This window comes from Peromyscus eremicus, chromosome 8a (genome assembly GCF_949786415.1).
Source record: "Peromyscus eremicus chromosome 8a, PerEre_H2_v1, whole genome shotgun sequence".
NCBI classification, from domain to species: domain Eukaryota; kingdom Metazoa; phylum Chordata; class Mammalia; order Rodentia; family Cricetidae; genus Peromyscus; species Peromyscus eremicus.
In genome coordinates, this window is record NC_081423.1 from 33,007,180 (window position 1) to 33,026,733 (window position 19,554).

General features: G+C 42.9%; 1 protein-coding gene across 8 annotated transcripts in view; it reads left to right on the forward strand.

Moving 5' to 3' along the window:
• Positions 1–19,554, forward strand: part of Mapk9 (mitogen-activated protein kinase 9) — a 44,904-nt gene that overhangs the window by 16,593 nt on the left and 8,757 nt on the right. For 5 of the 8 annotated variants that reach the window (XM_059270426.1, XM_059270420.1, XM_059270422.1 and 2 more), the window contains 5 exons: positions 1,670–1,799; positions 5,649–5,707; positions 7,563–7,701; positions 14,989–15,154; positions 16,551–16,622. In XM_059270426.1, the coding sequence (XP_059126409.1) occupies positions 1,670–1,799; positions 5,649–5,707; positions 7,563–7,701; positions 14,989–15,154; positions 16,551–16,622 (566 nt within the window). Of the gene's footprint in view, positions 1–1,669; positions 1,800–5,648; positions 5,708–7,562; positions 7,702–14,988; positions 15,155–16,131; positions 16,204–16,550; positions 16,623–19,554 lie in introns of all 8 variants that reach the window. The other 3 variants (XM_059270421.1, XM_059270424.1, XM_059270427.1) reach the window with 2 other exon arrangements.

Genomic DNA, 19,554 nt, shown 5'->3' on the forward strand with positions numbered 1-19,554 from the left:
GACTCTATCTTATGTTAGGCCAACAACAAAACTAGTCAGTACATACATACATACACATACATATACATAGTGTTTCAAAATATATATACATTATAGAATAGCTAAATTCAGCTAATTTACATATACATGTCTCACATGTTTTCTGCAGTGAGAACACTTAACATCTCTCAATTTTAAAGAATACAGTAGGGTATGGTAGTGCACACTTTTAATCCCAGTATTCTAGAGGCAGGGGGAGGTGGATTTCTGTGAGTTCAGGGCCAGATTGATTTACATAGCAAGTTTTAGGACTGCATCCCCAGTACTCTGGAGGCAGGGGGAGGCGGATCTCTGTGAGTTCAGGGCCAGAGTGATTTACATAGCGAGTTTCAGGACTGCACAGAGAGACTTTGACTCGAAGAAAAAGAAAGTAAAGAAAAAAAACCACATTATAGTAATGTTATTAACTGAAGACACCACGTTATTCTGTAGAGCCCTGGAACTCAGTCATAACTCCTGTTTGTCTGAAAATTCAGACAAAACTTTGAGATCAGAAAGATGAATCTAAGAAATACATACATACAAGTGTGCACACACATAGGCACATTAATGGTTTCTCAATAGATTTTCTTCATCATCCTATATTCATGTGAGTAGTAAATTTGCCTGTGAGCATGTGGGCTTACCTATGACTTGTATATATGTGCGCGCGCGCGCACACGTAACAAATGTAGCGATTCTCCTTAGCCAGTTCCACCATGCACTGCCTTTAACTTAAAAACAGGTTGAATTAAGTTAGAGTTGTTCAGCAAAAAGTATTATTAACAGAAAAGATTAAGAGCAAACAGTATTACAAAGTAGAGAACATAAACCCAGAAGCAGGGCTGGAAGGGGTGCCTGGGCTCGCAGGCTCTCTAGCAGCCCTGAGCCCCTGTTGGGCCATCAGAAGGCCTCTCACTGATGACACTGTGTATTGCTAACTTGAAACTTGACCATGTGTCATCAAGCACTCACTTTTCTGTCCAATTTCCGGAGAAAAATTAACACTAAATTCCATGAAGGGATGTGAGAGCTGGAAACTGGAGCTTTAGGTTTTCTTCTTCCTATAAAAGGAGGAGCGTTTCCTGCAGAACTTTATATATAGCAAGTGCTTACACTGGGACTTTGTGTCTTGGGAATTTATCATGAGCTGAGACTTGGGCTTCTGTTTCTTTTTAGATTCTTTGGCCTGGGAGAGCATAATCAGTCAAAACTTAGATTTATTAAATTCCTTCCATGAGCTCAACCACAGAATCTGCTGTGGTACTTCAAAATATACTGGTATTTTAATCAGTGATAACAGGGAAGTTTTCAATTTCTTGACATGTTTAAACTGAAAATTTCATTCCTTGACCTATGTTACATGCTTTGGATTAAATTACCTGTTTCTGAACCTGCTAATCTTAGCTAACAGAAAATTCAGTGTACAAAGAATTGCAGAATTCTACTTGAACTGTAGCTGAAAGGCTTGGTGCCTTTGAGAGGATTTGGGTGGGGGTTAGTGTGTCTCACCGGCTCAGCCACTCCACTTTCCATACATACATAAAACTTGACTGGGGAAGAACAGAAACATTTCTCTTTGTCTGTCATTCTCTGTTGCTATTTTCAAAGGCCATTTTAATAGACTGTTTATTATATTTCCTAATTATAGTGCTGCTTTTGATACAGTTCTTGGGATAAATGTTGCTGTCAAGAAGTTAAGCCGTCCTTTCCAGAACCAGACGCATGCAAAGAGAGCCTATCGTGAACTCGTCCTCTTAAAGTGTGTCAATCATAAAAATGTAAGTTACAGGTGCTCCTTCTGTGTGCTTTGACATCAATAGTGTGATCAGACTAAAGAGTAACTAATGATGAGACAAACTATATGTCTTAGTTAGGGTTTTATTGCTGAGATGAAACACCATGACTAAAAGGCAAGTTGGGGAGGAAAGGGTTTATTTGGCTTACACTTCAGCATTGCTGTTCATCACTGAAGGAAGTCAGGACAGCAACTCAAACAGGACAGGATCCTGGAGGCAGGAGCTAATGCAGAGGCCATGGAGGGGTGCTCCTTACTGGCTTGCTTCCCATGGTTTGCTCAGCCCACCTTCTTATAGAAGCCAGAACTGTCAGCCCAGGGATGGCACCAACCATCATGGGCTGGGCCCTCCCTGACTGATCACTAAATGAGAAAATGCCTTACAGCTAGATCTCATGGAGGCATTTCTTCAACTGAGGCGGCTTCTTCTGATGACTCTAATTTGTGTCAAATTGACACACAAAACCAGCCAGTACACTTTAAAAAAGCTTAAATTTGGTTGATAAAATATATTCTTTATTGCATCTAGGTATTGGGGGGAGGGAGATGCCAGTGCTCACTTGGGAGATCAGAGGACAACTTGCTAGAATTAGTTACCTTTTTACCACCGTGTGGGACCTTGGGATACAACTGAAATCAATCATCAGCAGGCTTTGGGACAACTGCCTTTACCCTCTGAGCCCTCTCTTCAGCCTCTAGAGGAGGTTTGAATGATCAGTTCATGACATCTCTCTCCGGTTTTAGATGAGTGGAGAATATTTAGGATTATACCAAACTCTCTATGTTCTCTTTTGTTTCAACATCTGTGCTAGATCTTTCTGTATTATGACATTAAGTATGCAACTAAGACCAGTTCATTCTTTTGTCACATTGTTTTTTAATTTTGGGGGGAGCTGGGGATTGAACCCAAGACCTTACATACACAAGGCAAGTGTTCTGCCACTGAGCCATCTCCCTGGCCTTCATCTGGATTTGTGGTTTGAGTTGGTTTCAGTTTATTCAATGTATGTTTTATTTTACTTATTTAATTTTTGTCAATTTACAAAAATATGTTTATTATTTTTAAAAATTCAAATAATATTAGAAGGCAAAACTCCCTGGCCCTTCAGCCACAGTTCACTAGCCTGAGCATTTTAGTGAGAATACTTGTGTATGTGTGTTTACATATGTATAAACAAGGTCAATTATGCTCTTCTTCCCTCCCGCCCCTGTAATGTTGGCAGATTTCATATACTTTAATGGGTACAGCTGTAATACATTTTTAAATGGTTGCATATATAGATACATAATAATTTGGTTAACAAATTGTGCTGGTTGGTATTTTTGTCACCTTGATACAAGCTAACATCATCCGGGAAGAGGAACCTCAATTGAGAATATGTCATCAGATTGGCCTATAGGCAAGTCTGTGAGGCATTTGGTTAATGATTGATGTGGGAGGGCCCAATGCTCCTGGACTGTATTTAAAAAAGCAAGTCAAACAAGCCAATAAGCAGTGTTCCTCCATGTCCTCAGCTTCAGTTCCTGCCTCCAGGTTCCTTCCTTGAGTTCCTCGCCCTGAGTTGCCTTCATGATAGACTGTAAACTGTAAGCTGAGATAAACCCTCTCTTCCCCAGGTTTGGTTATAGTGTTTTATAACAGCCATAGGAAGCAAACTAAGACACACACCATGTTGTTGGGTAGATTATTTCTAGTTTGTTTTTTTCCCCCTGCAATGAATATCCTTATTCATAATACTTGGCATATGTATCCAGGTAAGTTCTTGGCCACGATTGCTGGTGAAACAGTACGTACAATTCCTTCTTTTATACACCCTGACAAATGGACATCAGGGAAGACTGTCAGTTTAGACTTTGATGGAAAGCCTCTGAGAGCATGTTTTACTTCAGATTCTCCCAGCGCTAGGTAGTACTGGTTTCGTTTTTCTTTTTGCCAATCTGATATATGAAAACTAATCTTTTTTTTTTTTTTTTTTTTTTTTTTTTTTTTTTTTTTTGGTTTTTTGAGACAGAGTTTCTCTGTATAGCTTTGCGCCTTTTCCTGGAACTCACTTGGTAGCCCAGGCTGGCCCCGAACTCACAGAGATCCGCCTGGCTCTGCCTCCTAAGTGCTGGGGTTAAAGGCATGCGCCACCACCACCCGGCCCGAAAACTAATCTTATTTTATTCTGTGAGGTTGAATTTCCTTTCCATATGTTTATGGGATTGATTGTGTGTGTGTGTGTGTGTGTGTGTGTGTGTGTGTGTGTGTGTGTGCGCGCGCGTGCGTGTGTGTGTGTGTGTGTGTGTGTGTGTGTGTGTGTGTGTACATATTTGCATGTGTATGGGCACACCTGTGTGTGCAGATCTGCTGTGTGTGAGATTGATGTCAGGTGTCTTCATGAATCACTCTCCACCTAATCTCCTGAGGCAAGATGTCTCCCTTGGACCTAGAGCTTGCTAAGTTGGCAGTCTAGCCACCCTGCCCCAGGGTTCCCTCCTCCGAGCTCTGAGATTACAGTGGGCCACCATTCCCACTGACATTTACGTGGGCGCTGGAGTCTGAACCCTTCGCTGAGCCACCTCACAAGCCCCAACTATTTTTATTTAATTGAAAATTGGCTTTTTCATGGCTGTGGCTCTATTTTTCTCTTAAACTGTTTGGTGTCTTTTGAATTCACTTATAGGTGGTTTTATACATTCAATTATTAACCTTTTTCATTCTTGGATTTTGCTATGTAGCTTAGGGTAGCCTTGAACTCTGTAGCTGGACTCAAACTTGCAAACTCCTCCCTGAAATGGAACAAATGGGAAGAAAATAGTGGAAGCTGGGCATGGTGGCATGTCTGCTGAGATTACATGTGACATGTCACCCAGGCCCAGCTTCAACTGTCCCCCTCCTCCATTTTTCTATTTGACTTCATATGTTGCTTTGGTCATGCTGATTTTTTTTTGTTGTTTAATTCTGGTTTTGTTTCAATGTAGTTAGATAGCCTAGGTTTCCTGTCATGCTTAGAAAAGATTTATTACACCTGGACAGTAGAAATGCTTGCTCATATTCTTCGCTTTATACCTTAGTGTTGTAGACTTGTTCCGTTTTGTTCCCAAGACTGAAAGGTGGACTCAGCTTTCTTTCCCTTCCTTCCCCTGTGTGATGAGTAATTCACCTTTCTCTAGTTCATGTGAAATGAGTGAGGGTGTGTGCTTGAAACACTTGGTTTGCAAGCACCGAGACTACAAGGAGCAAGCAGTGAGGTCTGCTCCTTAGCTCTCTTAAGGGAACATCAGGCCATGAGGCCTCATCTTCCTGACCATAAAGTACAAGCTCATAAAACATAAAATTTAAAAACTTTCCAGAAAGTTGTATATAGCATTTAAGTTTCCAGAGTTAGCATGGTACTTTATTTACTGTTTCCAACCATTATTTTTACTCTCTTATATATATGTAAATTCTGTGATAATGGTTAAGTTACTGGGGACATGAGTGATTCTGTTAAAAGTACATCTTTCAGCCGGGCAGTGGTGGCACACACCTTTAATCCCAGCACTCGGGAGGCAGAGGCAGGCGGATCTCTGTGAGTTCGAGGCCAGCCTGGGCTACCAAGTGAGTTCCAGGAAAGGCGCAAAGCTATACAGAGAAACCTTGTCTTGAAAAACCAAAAAAAAAAAGTACATCTTTCAATTGGTAGTTAAGTTTTCCAATGCCATCCACTAGAATGCTTTGGTGACAGCCATAGTAATGATAAATATTGAGTTCTGCTATCATTTTTTCACCTTTAATACATTTCAATGTTCAACCTAATTTTTATAATCCATCTGACATACTAAAGTATAATTAATTTTCTCTTTTCAGATAATTAGCTTGTTAAATGTGTTCACACCACAAAAAACTCTAGAAGAATTTCAAGATGTGTAAGTATCTTTTGCATCAGATTGAAAATTTAGAAAGTTGGTGATTTTTATGCTTATGAAACAGTAGGCCATTTGCAAGCTCAGGACCCTAGGATGCTGCCAGTGAGGCTCAGTCCAAGTGCAACAGCCACAGAACCAGGGCCACTGGCTATGTCAGGGGTGTAGCTTTTAGTCTGAGGTTTCACCAGTGCAGTATTCCTTGACCTGGTCAAGTGGACTTCTATAATTCACCATCCCAGGGTAGATGGAGGAAAGGGCAGTGGCATTAGGAGAAGGGCTTAGGGAAGGGGAGGAGTTTGTCCTACAGGTACTGGGCTGAGGTGGACTTGAGAATGGAGGACTAGCCAGAGCAAAGGAGCCGCAGTGGAGCATGGCTAGTGTGTGCTGCTACCAACAAGAGGCCTGTGTGGCTGGAGTGGGGGGCAGACAGGACAGAGAGGGTGGACTTAGAGAAGTGGTGTGCAGGTGGGAAAGGAGCCAGAATGAGATTTCCAGCAGAGCCGTGATCTCACCTGACATGTTTAAAAGAACAGTTTTGGGGAGTGGGGGCCTGAGAATCCGCTGTGAGAGATAGGGACAGAAAAACCTAGTTAGTATGGGGAGACATCACAGCAATTCATGTGAGAGGTTCAGGTGGGTAAGAGGGTGAAGGCCTGAGATTAGACAGGAGAGCTATTGGAGAGTGGAGGCGTAGGCTCTGCTGATCGCTGACTATGAGAGAGGAATGGAAAGACTCACACGCAGGCTCACAACTGAGGTGAGGAGAGCTGTAGAGGACTAGACAGGTGGGGAGCAGGTAGAATCAGGAGGTGTCCATTGCCTATCCAAGTGGAACTCTGAAGTAGGTAGATAGGAAAGAACCTGGGGTTCAGAAGAGAGGCCTGGATGAAAGGAATCAAAGAATCTGTAAATGGTCCTTAAAGACACGGCAGACTGGATGTCACCAAGAAAGTGTTGTGAGAGGAGAGCTGGCATCTGATTACAGCCACTCCAGCAGGAAGACGTAGTTGGGGTCTCTGCAGATGTAGAAGCCATCTGTTTTAGCAGAGAATTGGCACAGGCCAAGTGAGCATGGCATGACAAACAGTGGGAGGAGAAGTAGAGATGATATGTCTGAGCACTTATTTGGTGGTGGGGGTGAGGGCGGGGGCAGCTATGCTTTCCCAATGAGCCAAAGACATGCAGTGGTGGTGGACTGTGAGATTGAAAGTTTTCTGTTTATTGTTGTATATTCAGTCTTAAAGAATAGATTTCAGCCAGGCAATGGTGGAGAATACCTTTAATCCCAGCACTCAGGAGGCAGAGGCAGGCAAATTTCTAAGTTTGAGGCCAGTCTGGTCTACAGAGTGAGTTCCAGGATAGGTAGGGCTGCACAGAGAAACCCTGTCTCAAAAAACAAACAAACAAAAAAGATTTCATTTTTCAAGCAGTCCAGATACATAATGAACCTGAGCAGCAAGTTCAGAGTTCCATTACCCCTGTATAGTAGAACCTTCCATCAGCAGCCCTATCAGAATCATGTATTGTTAAAGATCAAGGAATCTATAGGAGCACAGTGTAGAGAATGGAAGGATGGATAAACAGACAGGTGAAAAAGAAAAGTAGAAGAGTTTGTATAAAATTGTTTCCATGGTGTAAAAGTTGCTTCGTTTATAATTTGAAAGGAAGACACTGAGTAAGTTAGTTGTTTGTGTGTTCTTTGGGAAATTTTACAAAGTGAAACACCTTGTGTTTTTACTCTAGCTGTGCAATAATTATATCTTACTGTTTCATAATAATTGTGATCTAACAATCATGAAGTAATTGTTATATAAATAATATTAATGAATGTGGTTTGTCTCTTTTGAATATTTAGGTACTTGGTTATGGAATTAATGGATGCTAACTTATGTCAGGTTATTCATATGGAACTAGACCATGAAAGAATGTCATACCTTCTCTACCAGATGCTCTGTGGCATTAAGCATCTGCATTCAGCTGGTATAATTCACAGAGTAAGTAAGCACGTAATAACTTTATTTTAAAAATAATCATCATTTGATTGTCATAGTCATCTAGTTATAAAAGAACTTAATATTTTTGTGTATGAGAGAGTGTGAGTGTGTGTGTGCACATGTGTACATGTGTGAGTGCACATTTGTTTACATATGTTTAGAGGCCAGGGGAGGTTATCAAATGTAACTGGAGTTTTCCTGTGTTCCCCCAGCTCCTGCAGCTGCTCAGACCCAAGTAAACACACAGAGACTTATATTGCTTATAAACTGTATGGCCGTGGCAGGCTTCTTGCTATCTAGTTTTTATATCTTAAATTAACCCATTTCTATAAATCTATACCTTGCCACAATGGCTTGTAGCTTACCGGTATCCTTACATCTTGTTTCTCATGGCGGTGGTGGCTGGCAGTGTCTCCTGACTCAGCCTTCCACTTCCCCAGAATTCCCCTCTCTGCTTATCCCGCCTGTACTATACTTCCTGCTTGGCTACTGGCCAATCAGCATTTTATTTATCAATCAATCAGAGCAACACATTCATAGCATACAGAAAGACATCCCTAGCAATCAAATGTTCAGTCTTGGCCTTATTCCATGGAGGGGAGGCTGGTGGCCAGCAAACCCAGTGATCCTCCTGACTCCACTTCTCCCCAGCCCCACAGCACTATGTTTACATTATGTGTATAACCACGTCGAGCCTTTTACACAGGCACTGGGGATTTGAACTCTGGTTCCATGCTTGAGTAAAACTACTCTTATTCATCAGTCCATCTCCCCATCCCCAAGAACTTCCTTTTTTTCCTTAAATTTGATACTTTGGAAAGCCAGGTTAAGTTATGGAGTCATACTGTTCAAAACACTGCAGACCAACTCTGTTTTGCCCACGCTCCATGTACTTCAGCCACTGTAGACACAGAGATAGGGAGCCACGGTTTTGGTTTTCTATTTCAACTTCTCACTTTGTGTTAACTTTAAACTTAGAGAAAAAGTGCAAGAATAGGAAAAGGCTCCACAATACCAATGACCCTGAGTCGTGTTAGATTCGGAGCAGGAGAACACCAGTGGCCAAGGAGCATAGTGGAGCTGTCACTGTCAAGACTTGAAAGTGAAGGCCAGAGAGAGAGTGTAGTTGATGCTCCGAACTGCTTTGATAGCTTTTGGTTTTTTAAAATGTGTACTGCTTGCTGTATAAACAGAATCATGATAGTTTTTAAAATACCTGGGACTGGAGACCTGGCTCAGAGGTTGAGAGGACTTGCTGCTCTTCCAGAGGACCTGAGTTTGGTTCCCAGAACCCAGGTCAGAGAGTTAACACCTGCCTGCTCTAGAGGATTTGACGCCCACTTCTGGCCTCCAGGGGAACCTACACACATTGTACAAATTCCCCAAATGCATGTATCACTAAAAATAATTTAAAAAATACTCAGCATGTTACAGGAGACAAGGAGCAGAGATCATAACTGGTTTTACTGGGAATATCACAGCGTTCTCTGAATTGCTTCTATGCTGATTTTGCCTAGAATGTCTCCAGACTCTTTGCTCCAACAGTGAGAAGTCCCCTTCTGCAGGGAAACCACCATGAGATACAGACAATGAAGCCTGTTGAAACAGAGCATTGGGCAGCGTTCTTTCTGATCAGTTAGGTTTCAGTGCCAAGAAAGGTTGGGTCTAGCACAAGCCACTGAATGGAAGCTTCCCAGGGTGTACCCCCATCATCCCTGCCCTTCCACCCCGGAAGAAAGACCTGATCCTCCCTGCAGACTGTGTCCAAAGGCCTGTCTTGGGTTTCAGTGTTTCATACCCTTGTGCACGCCCACAACCAAGTTGTTATTCAAAGTGTAGCCTTTGCTGCCACCAAGTGGTCATTTCAAGTGATAGATAGTATGATGGCAAAGTTCACTTTTAAAATAGTAACTAAAAAATTTCCAATGAATCATTCTATTTCTAGAAAATTCCTCTAAATAACTGAAGTTTAGTTTTATTTAAGATACTGAATTTTCCACCAACAATGTGATGCTTATAAAGTACAATGCTGTTTTCTTCCCTCATACAGAAGGCATTTTTAAAAAAAGATACTCATTTTTTTATGTGTATGGATATTTTGTCTACATTTATGTAGGTGTACCACATGCATGCATGGAGGCCAGGAAAAGGCATCATCAGACCCCCTGGAACTAGAGTTACAGATAGTTATAAGCTGCCATGTGTCAGGTACCAAAACATGGTCATTTGGAAGAGCACTAACTGCTCTTAATCACTGAGCCATCTCTCCACCCACCTGCCTTCCAGAAGGCATTCTTAATGTCTCTTAAATATATTGCCTCTTGTGTGATGCTGAGGATGGAACCTAGGATCCTGTTCAAATGGGGCAGTTCTTTACCACTAAGCTGTGTTCTCAGCCTCTGAATAGATCTTTAATGAAATGTATGTGTCGTGATAATTTCCCAGATTCACAAGCTGTATTAATTTTTGAAGGGGAAATATTTTCCCTTACTTGTTTCTCTCCTTGAAGCCAGAAAGGTAAGGGCAGGAAGAATGTTCCCCAGTTCTTGGAGACTTCATGAAACTGTGGCATGTACTTGCCTTTTCATGGAATATTTGGTCCTTTAGCCCAGGGACAGCACTCCTGCCTACAAGCTGGTGAGACAGAGTCAAAGAAGTGTATGTTTTGCTTAGCGCAGTGTTTAGAACCCATGACAACCTGAGAAAATGTTCTGTAACCGCTTTGTTCCCTACCCTACACCTCCACCATATCTTACCAATTCCTTCAGGATCCCTCGTACACTTCTGCCTCACATACTTACATCTGTGTCTACTTGGGAAAGGTGTGAGCTGTCATTGAGAAGACATTTCAAACACACAGGTACATCATTGCTAGTACGTTGATATACCCACGCTGAAACCAACCAGCACTGGATCCACAGTTGGTTTCAAATGTACAGGTCCATGAAACTGGATGACATTAGCCTCGGCGTGCCAATTGTCCAGTGCAAGCAGTGCTGACCCCTTCTTCTAAACAGCACCTCACACAAAGACACATCATACCTTCAATTTTGCTGTTAAATTGATTTGTCACATACCTGTAATCCAGAACTCAGGATGTTAAGACAGGACCGTCATAATTTCAAGGACAGTTTAAGCCATATAGCAAGACTCTGTCTTGAAGAAACAAAAATGGTTTCACAAGAAACAAAATTTTTAATTATTTGAAGTTTTTAGAGTGATACAGGGCAAAAGGTGAAGTTTTATCCCTCATCCTTCCCACTTTTACTTTATATAATTCACAAAATGTGGGAAAATGAAAGCCTCCACCAGGCCAGCAGCCACCTGGAGACAGCTGCTCCTCCCTCCGGCTTTGCACAGATGCTCGCTCCTCTGCTGCTCCACCTGCTCCAGTACCAGCCTGCCTGCACACGTCTGTCATTAACTAATAGTTCCCAAAGTCGGAATCCTCTGACAGAGCAGTGTAACTTGCCGAACAAATTGGTTGGCTTGCATTTGTACTTTCATCAAGGATCGAATAGTTACACAAACATTTATGAAAACTGGATTCCTTCTTCTCCTTGCTCCTATTCCTGTCTCCTTTTAGAAGTGTACTTTGAATTTAGTTTTGTTGTTACTGTTGTTTGTTTTGGATTTTGCCTTTTTTTTTTTTTTTTTTTAATGGTGGTGCCAGGGATGGAAGTGGAGCCTTACGCATGCTAGGCAAGCATTCCACTACTGAGCTGTGTCACCAGCCCGATACTCAGTTCTTTTAATGAATTACTTGGGTGTTCATTTCCATGTCTCAGGGCAGTGTGTTTAGATCTCGTTGGCCCTTTCAGTTTGGGACATAAGCTGTTGATGTATTCTTCGTCCATCTCTGTGACTGGCACTGTCTCTTCCCTGCCCTCCCACTTCAGTTATAGTCTGGCTCTGTTGTATTTTATATCATCAGAACCATATAAAATTTTTTCACAACTGAGCCTTATATTAATACTCTGAATATATTTCTTTCCCCTTCAATGTTTTGTTCCTGGAGTTAATACTTATCCTCTATTTCTCTGAGTTGTGCATTTGCTTGTTTTAAGGGGGATTAGGACTATATGTGTTATGTGTCCTCGTGTTATTCATGTTCGTGTATGTATGTGTGTGTGTGTATGTATGTGTGTGCAGAGGCTCACATGTCAACCTGAGGTATGGTTCCTCAGGAGCTGCCCGTTTTGTTTTTTGAGTCACTCACTGGGATGAGCCCCCCAGAAATCTGGCTCCCTCTCCCTTCCCAGTGTGGAGTTCCAAATGCACCATCATATCCAGCTTTTTACGTGGTGCTGTGGCTCAAACTCAGGACCTCATGCTTGCACAACAAACACTTTCCCAGCTGAGCCGTCTCACCGGCCTGACACTGTGTTCTTATTACTCTTATAACCCTACGGTTTGGACTGCTTCGTGAAACGCACTCAGATACATCCAGTAAATGCTGGATCTCCAGGCTTGCTCCCTTCTGGACTGCTGCCCAGACACCTCATGCAGGAGTGACCCTGAGTCTCCCTGACACTTTCCTTCACCTCCCTCCCACATTGGATTCCGTACTTCCTGACTCTCATTGTCTCCTTTTCTCCGTTTACTCCCTTCTCTGGCTGCTCTGTGTCTTCAGTGAATTGCTTAAAATAGTGTGTGGTGAGCCATCAAGATGGTTCAGTGGGAAAAGGTGCCAGTCAAGTGATGACCCAGGTTCAGTCCCCGAGACACACATGATAGAAGGGGAGGACTGACTCCTGTAAATTAACCTCTCATTTCCACATGTGCCATGACATGTATACACACGTGCACACACACACACGCTCACACACATGTTCACACATACACAAAGTATGCAGGAGGGAAAATTTTTGAGGCTGCAGATTTGTTCTGCCCCACAGTTAAAAGTGTGGGGAGCTGTGGAGTTCTTAGTTACACATCAGCCCCCTGCAGTCGTGGACATGGTACCCACCACAGTGAATTTTCTCGTGCTCTCTTTACTGTTTCTTTGTAAGTGTCCCTATTCATCTTTGGAAACTTTCAAGATAATATCTTTGTGCTTTGCCTCGATATGGACATTTTCTTACTAATTGAGCTGAGCATGTGGCCCTTTGGTCTGGGAATCCCAAGATTCTTTAGAATCCCCTCGGTACTTAGTCTTTCTCGGAAACATTTTAGTCAGCACACCTCTTTTAAAATCTTTAAGTTCTTTCAGTAGTGTTTTTTTCTTGTTGCCTGTGTGTTCTGTCATCTCTGAGTGTAAAAATTTTTAATTATTTTATTACTCAGTGCACTGATTTCCCTCTTCTGAGTTCCCTTTTAATTTGTCTAGTCCTGCCCAGTCCTGTGCAAAGCTTTATATAAATGTCTGCCCATCTTTGCCTCTCATCACAAGTAACCTGTGCATTGGTTCCTTGGCCTGTGAGGTAAGAGCTACAAAGATGGGGAAAGCCAGATAGAAACCTGAAGCTGCCTCCTTAGCACACAGCTCAAGAGAATCACTGCCCTGTGAGTGTAGAGATATAGATGTTAGTACCACCATCAAAATCTCAGGGATGCAGGGGTGGGGGTCCCTCTTACGACTCAGTTTAATTCACTTCTCCGATCATTAAAGACACTCCATGAATCCTGGAGAATGGCTGTGACCACTACCTGGGGTTGCAGTTACTGTCCTGGTTCAGTATAGATGCTAAAAGTAGTAAGTCCTTGGGACTGACATGTTGATAGTGCAGATGCATTCTTTATGCTGATTGCAAAAAGGGTGAGAAACCATTCCCACTTTTGTGGGGTGGATAGTGATGTTCTCTTGCAGTTTTCCCAGGTCTGTGTTAACCCTCCATCTGAGGGGATCTGGATCGGACTCTAGTTACTACCTGGCCTTCGCCAAACTCCCCCAAGTAGAGGAGGCGTGGTGATACCTATGGTCTTCCAGCTCAGCATACACTCAGAACTTGTATGCAGTCATCCCCCCAAAGTTTCCATTCATTCCCCTTTCCCTCTGTGAATGGCTTTGTTACCTATGAGCGAGGACCACGGAAATCCAGACAGTAGACACTTGTCATGATGTGTAGGGTCCTCCTTCTTAGGACATCTCTTCAGTTGGTGGCTCTGGATCTAAGAATTGAACAAGCAGTAGTGGTGGTTAAGCCAGGATGACACACACACACACACACACACACACACACACACACACACACACACAGCTCTCTCTTCTCGCTTATTTTGGATCTGTTAGCCACTCCTATGGCTGCCATGTTGTTGTAACCATTTCCACAGCCTTCTGCAGGTCTAGCATGACCTGAGGGTCATTGTGTCTTTACTTGTTTCTTGTTTACTGTGTTTTGGATGGTCCTCGAGATTTGAAGAGGCAGAACTATCTTGATTCTGCCATCTTGGCACTGAAAATGAGTCTTTCAAGTCACTAGTTTGAGAGTCTGTGGGTGTTGGGGAGAGCTGAGAAACCTCAGTGACCTCTTTATTTCTTTGGCAGACATCAGTTGCCTCTCACAATCCTGGACACCTTGCACAGAGCACCAGGTGTCCTGACAGCTATCCAGAGCTGTATTTTTATTACCCCAGTTGTCCAGCAGATGGCAGTTACGTGGAACACTCTTCTCATCACTACAGTTTTTAGATGGGGGCTGTTCCCCATCCTTTAGGACTGCTTTGACAGATGAAGGCTGTCGCTGTTGAGTGGTTTCCTGTAGCTGAAGGTTTTCTTTACCTGTGTGCCATTACATGCTGCTCCCTGGACGACAGGCTGGCATCCCCTGCCTCAGCCTCCCTGTTCCCAGAATTCTCCTTGTCTATTTATCCCGCCTATACTTCCTGCCAGGCTACTGGCCAGTCAGCATTTTATTTATCAACCAATCAGAGCAGCACACACTCACAGCACACAGGACACCCACAGAAGTTTCCAGTGCTGTGTTGGCCTGTCGTGTTAGAAACGGCACACACTCACAGCACACAGGACACCCACAGAAGTTTCCGGTGCTGTGTTGGCCTGTCGTATTAGAAACAGCACACACTCACAGCACACAGGACACCCACAGAAGTTTCTGGTGCTGTGTTGGCCTGTCGTGTTAGAAACAGCACACACTCACAGCACACAGGACACCCACAGAAGTTTCCGGTGCTGTGTTGGCCTGTCGTCGTGTTAGAAGCGGTGCTGCTGCGCCATCTTTGCTCACGCAGCCTAGATGCCAAGGACGCTGGCCCAAATACCAACGTATGAAATTGTGTATTTAATACGCTGTGATTCCTCAAATAGCTAACCCATTTGTTTTCTAGGATTTGAAGCCTAGCAACATTGTAGTAAAATCAGACTGTACTCTCAAGATCCTTGATTTTGGCCTGGCGCGGACAGCCTGCACCAACTTTATGATGACTCCCTATGTGGTGACTCGCTATTACCGGGCTCCCGAAGTCATCCTGGGCATGGGCTACAAAGAGAATGGTAAGTGTAGTTAGGACCACAGGCACTCAACAGTAAAGTAGTGCTTCCTCAAGGACCATGTGAGATACAGTTTGAGCACCGTGCTGTGTGTAGATGCCTGTAATCCACAGATAAGAAATCATTGATTTTGTATTTCCATTTGTCGAATTCCTTTTTTTTCCCAACTCTGACTGTCCTCAAAGTCATAGAACTCTGCCTGCCTCTGCCTCCTGAATGTTAGAGTTAAAGGCATGTGCTGCCATGCTGGACTTAAAAATCTTTCACTTTTGATCAGAGTACCGTGTGCTCACAGGAGTGCAGTGCTGGGTGCGCAGCTTTCAGTGGGCACACCCACGTGACCCGCAGCCCTGGGACCTGTGTCCCTTGGTCGCCAACTGTAGACTGGTTTCACTACTTCTTTTTTTAACCATGATGTGAATGGAACAATACTGTGTTTCCTTCCTTTCATGTAAAGCTGATGTTTTTGACATCAGAAGTTCACTTGTTCTAGCAGTGTCAGCTAAATATAAGCTAAACTTTAGCCCTGAACAGATATTTGTGATTATTTATAAGAGAAAAGGAAAGAACAATGGAAATTTGCTGAAGTCTTTATAGAGATGAGTTTGACTATGAGTTTATATAGGTGCTTTATGGCCTGCTCTGAGAGGCACAATGCCCTCCAGTAGCTGCCTGTGTTCAGCTCTCCCTTCCCTGGCCGAGGCACAAGATTCAGCCAAGCCCCATGCTTGACCCCACACAAGAGGACAGACACCACAGAGCCATGCTCAAGCAACGCCTTGTCCGGAGTCCAGTCCTTCCTTATTGGCTGCCACCTTTCTGTTGTGGCAGTTTAGAAAATGGTCACTCACATTCAGTGTTAGGATTTTACTGAAGTTCACCTGATGAGTGTTTACTGGGGCTGCCCTTGTTTGGGAGGTGGTTTAGAAACAGAGATGCAAGGCTCTCTGGCTGTTTTTTAATCACCTGATATTTGGTAGTGGACATCTGGTCTGTCGGGTGCATCATGGCAGAAATGGTCCTCCATAAAGTCCTGTTCCCAGGAAGAGACTGTATCCTTCACAGGGAGAGACCCAGCACTCGGCCTTGGAGGCTGGGGTGGGGCTGGGGGTGTGGCCCTGAGAATTTCGTGTTCGTTGGCACTTTCTGTGTCTGGTTTTTTGTTTGTTTGTTCCTTTTTTGTTTTCTTTTGTTTTGTTTTGAAGCTGTAGAGTGTTGGACTCTGGCACTAAACCACAGATTGCCGTAAACCGGAGACTAAAGTAGAGGTCAGCAGTCATCGTGCTGTGTGAACAGTTCGACCACAGTTGTGTGTCTAGTACACTGTTAGAGTTCCTTTTCTCTCACTTTTGTTTTGTTCATGACACTTCATAATTTTATCATTTCATTTTATTTTCAGTTGATATCTGGTCAGTGGGTTGCATCATGGGAGAGCTGGTGAAAGGTTGTGTGATATTCCAAGGCACTGACCGTATCCTTCCCCAGGACCTTGCCCTTGGCCATGATTTCCATGCCAAGGGCAGCATGGTTGCGCCTACTTACTGAACTCTCAGAAGGAACTGTGGGGATGCAGACTGTGTACTCAGGGGTCATCGTTACACTTCTGAATTAGTGTCACAGACCAAGTGGTTCAGTTTTACATTTTCTTCTTTTCACTCAAATACCTGTAACAGTTTTGTAAAGACTTAGAGTTATGCTAAACCAGTCATATTAGCTCTTTTATCAGCATAGCTGGATATGTAAAATTATTTCTCTTTGGTCAATATATTCTGATATTTAAGTGAAAATACTATTTTATAAATTAGTTCATTCCATTAATTAACTGGGAAAGGTGCAGTCTAAATTTAATAGGCTAACTAACATGCATGTGTGATTTAAGTCATATATGATTTTGTTAGTTACTGGTATGATGTCAGAGCTGCAGCAGACGTAAGTGAAACAGATGAAAATTGTGTCAGGATCGATACATTACACTTTCTCGTTTGTTGCTTTGTTGACATTTTATAGACATTTCTAAAGACTCCAGGCAGAGGGGTATCTGTGGCACTGGGGAAGGTAAATTTAAACCCAAAAGATGACTCATGCCGTGGCCAGCAAGTCCTGTCGGCGTGGAGGGTAAAGGAAGGGGCAGACGACAGCACAGCGGCGCTAGTCTCCCCCGTTGTACATTTTCCATCTTCCGCATTCTTTACGCTAACATGCTTCTTCATGTGTGCTTCCCATCTGTGTTCTAACCCCGTAGATCTTCATTGCTCTTTGATTTTGTTTGTGTTGTGAAAGCTTGGAGTGACCTCTGTCTGGTAGCAGACCCATAGTTCAAGGGAACAGGCTCTGCAGTCAGGGTTTGGAGTGTGTACGTCACAAAAAGTGCTCTAGTTTTTATAATTTCATGAAGACAACTTTCTTAAAATACGAATTCCTCACAACATGAGCTTAGAGTGAAATATTTTATTCCACTCATTTTTATTTATCATTCTTTACATTTTCCTCATAGGTTATAAAATATGCAAAATTAAATATAGCATTTTATTTTGCTCTAATAATTTCTCTGGCATTTTTTCCATAACTTTACCTTGGATTTATCTGTTCCAATTTATAAATAAGCCTTTATTTTGGAAGTAAAATCAACTAAGGAAAAGTTGAGGTGTTCTGAAGCCAATGACTTAGAAATACTCTGTGGACTTGTGATGGGTGGTTACTCTGACGGGCTACAAATGGCAGTTAAGATGAAATCTGTGCAGTTCTTATTTTTTTCTACCTTTTTTTTCCATTAAGAATTACTTTTCCTGCTGGGTAGTGGTGGTGGCACATGCCTTTAATCCCAGCACTTGGGAGGCTAAGGCAGGTGGATCTCTGTGAGTTCGAGGCCAGCCTGGTCTACAAAATGAGATCCAGGACAGCCAAGGCTACACAGAGAAACCCTGTCTCTACAAAACAAAAAACAAAAAAAGAATTTTTCCAAAAAACAAAAATAAATGAAAAAATATATGTACTTTTGGGTACACTTTAATAATTTTAAATTATAATTAAAAATACTTCATGTATTAACATGTTACAATAGTTGATGTTTTATATATAAGGTCACTTAAAGTGCTTTAAAGTCACACAGAAATTAACATCATTTTCTAAAGAAAGTTTTGCTCACTTTTTCAAAGATTAGACTGAAAATTTGGGTGATATAGGAAGGCTCCAGAAACCTAGTTGAGGTTCTCTAGAGGTTTGCCTGTGATCTCGGCAAAAAAATAACTGCTGTCCTCACTGTGGCTTCTGAGAAGGAAAACGCTTTAGCCTGGCTACCTGGAGCCCAGGTTCAGACAGCTCCACGTCAGCTATGCCTCCTGGAGAAACTCAGGCCTCTCTGGGCCATGGCTTCGTATTTTTTTTAAATGAAAGACCTGTGTTCTAGCCACCTAAAAGGCCCACCGTGCTTTCCCAGGTAAACCCGACTCCCACCCCATGCCACCTCCCTGCCATCTATCAAAACAACCCTGTAGCACTAATCCAGAGATAGATAGATAGATAGATAGATAGATAGATAGATAGATAGATAGATAGATATCTATATCTATCTATCTATCTATCTATCTATCTATCTATCTATCTATCTATAGTGAGCACCTACCCGTTTCTAGGTGCTGCTTCATCCGAGTGAGGGTGTAAAAGGCTCACTGCCCAACTGACTTGAGGACAGGAAAAGAGGAGACACTGCAGAGGCTGTTAGTCACCCAGAAAGAGATGGTGGGGGCTCACGCCAGGCCAGTGGGTTGGTCCTGGAGTCTGCTCTGAGGGTGTAACCTTCAAATGACTGTGGGTTCGGAGTATCTGATCTATCAAGTGTGCAGTTCAAGGCAAAGATCTGAAATACAAATAGGAATGTGGAAATCATTGGTCTGTTGATAGCACTGAAACCTTGAGCTGGTCCTAAGCATTGACAAGATGAACAAAGGATCAGGAACTAAGGAAAAGGAAGAAGGACTCAGAACTGACCACTGGATTTAGTGGTTGCCCCTGGCAACCTTAGTGGAAACAGTTCTCAAAATGACTGGGGAGGGAAGCCTGATGAGAGTATGTTTAGGAGAGGATAAGGAGAGACAGATAGATACAGGTATCAGTCAGCAGGCCAGGGTGTCAGAGGAAAGTGGTTGTTGTTAACGTGGAAGAGAGCATCGTGTCTGCATGACGACAGAAGGTTCCGGTAGAGATCAGGTTGGGGGTGGAGCAGCAGGAAATAAGAATAGGAGACCCTCGTCCTTCAGTAGGTGAGAGGGGAAGGTAGGTGGGCTTGGCTTTTAGCCAGAAGCCCAGATGGTTCCCAGTGGTAAGTGGCACAGAGATATGGGAGTGGGGGCAACACATCGCTCTTAGGATTAGTCTTCACAGTGAGGAATGAGTATAAGGAAGAG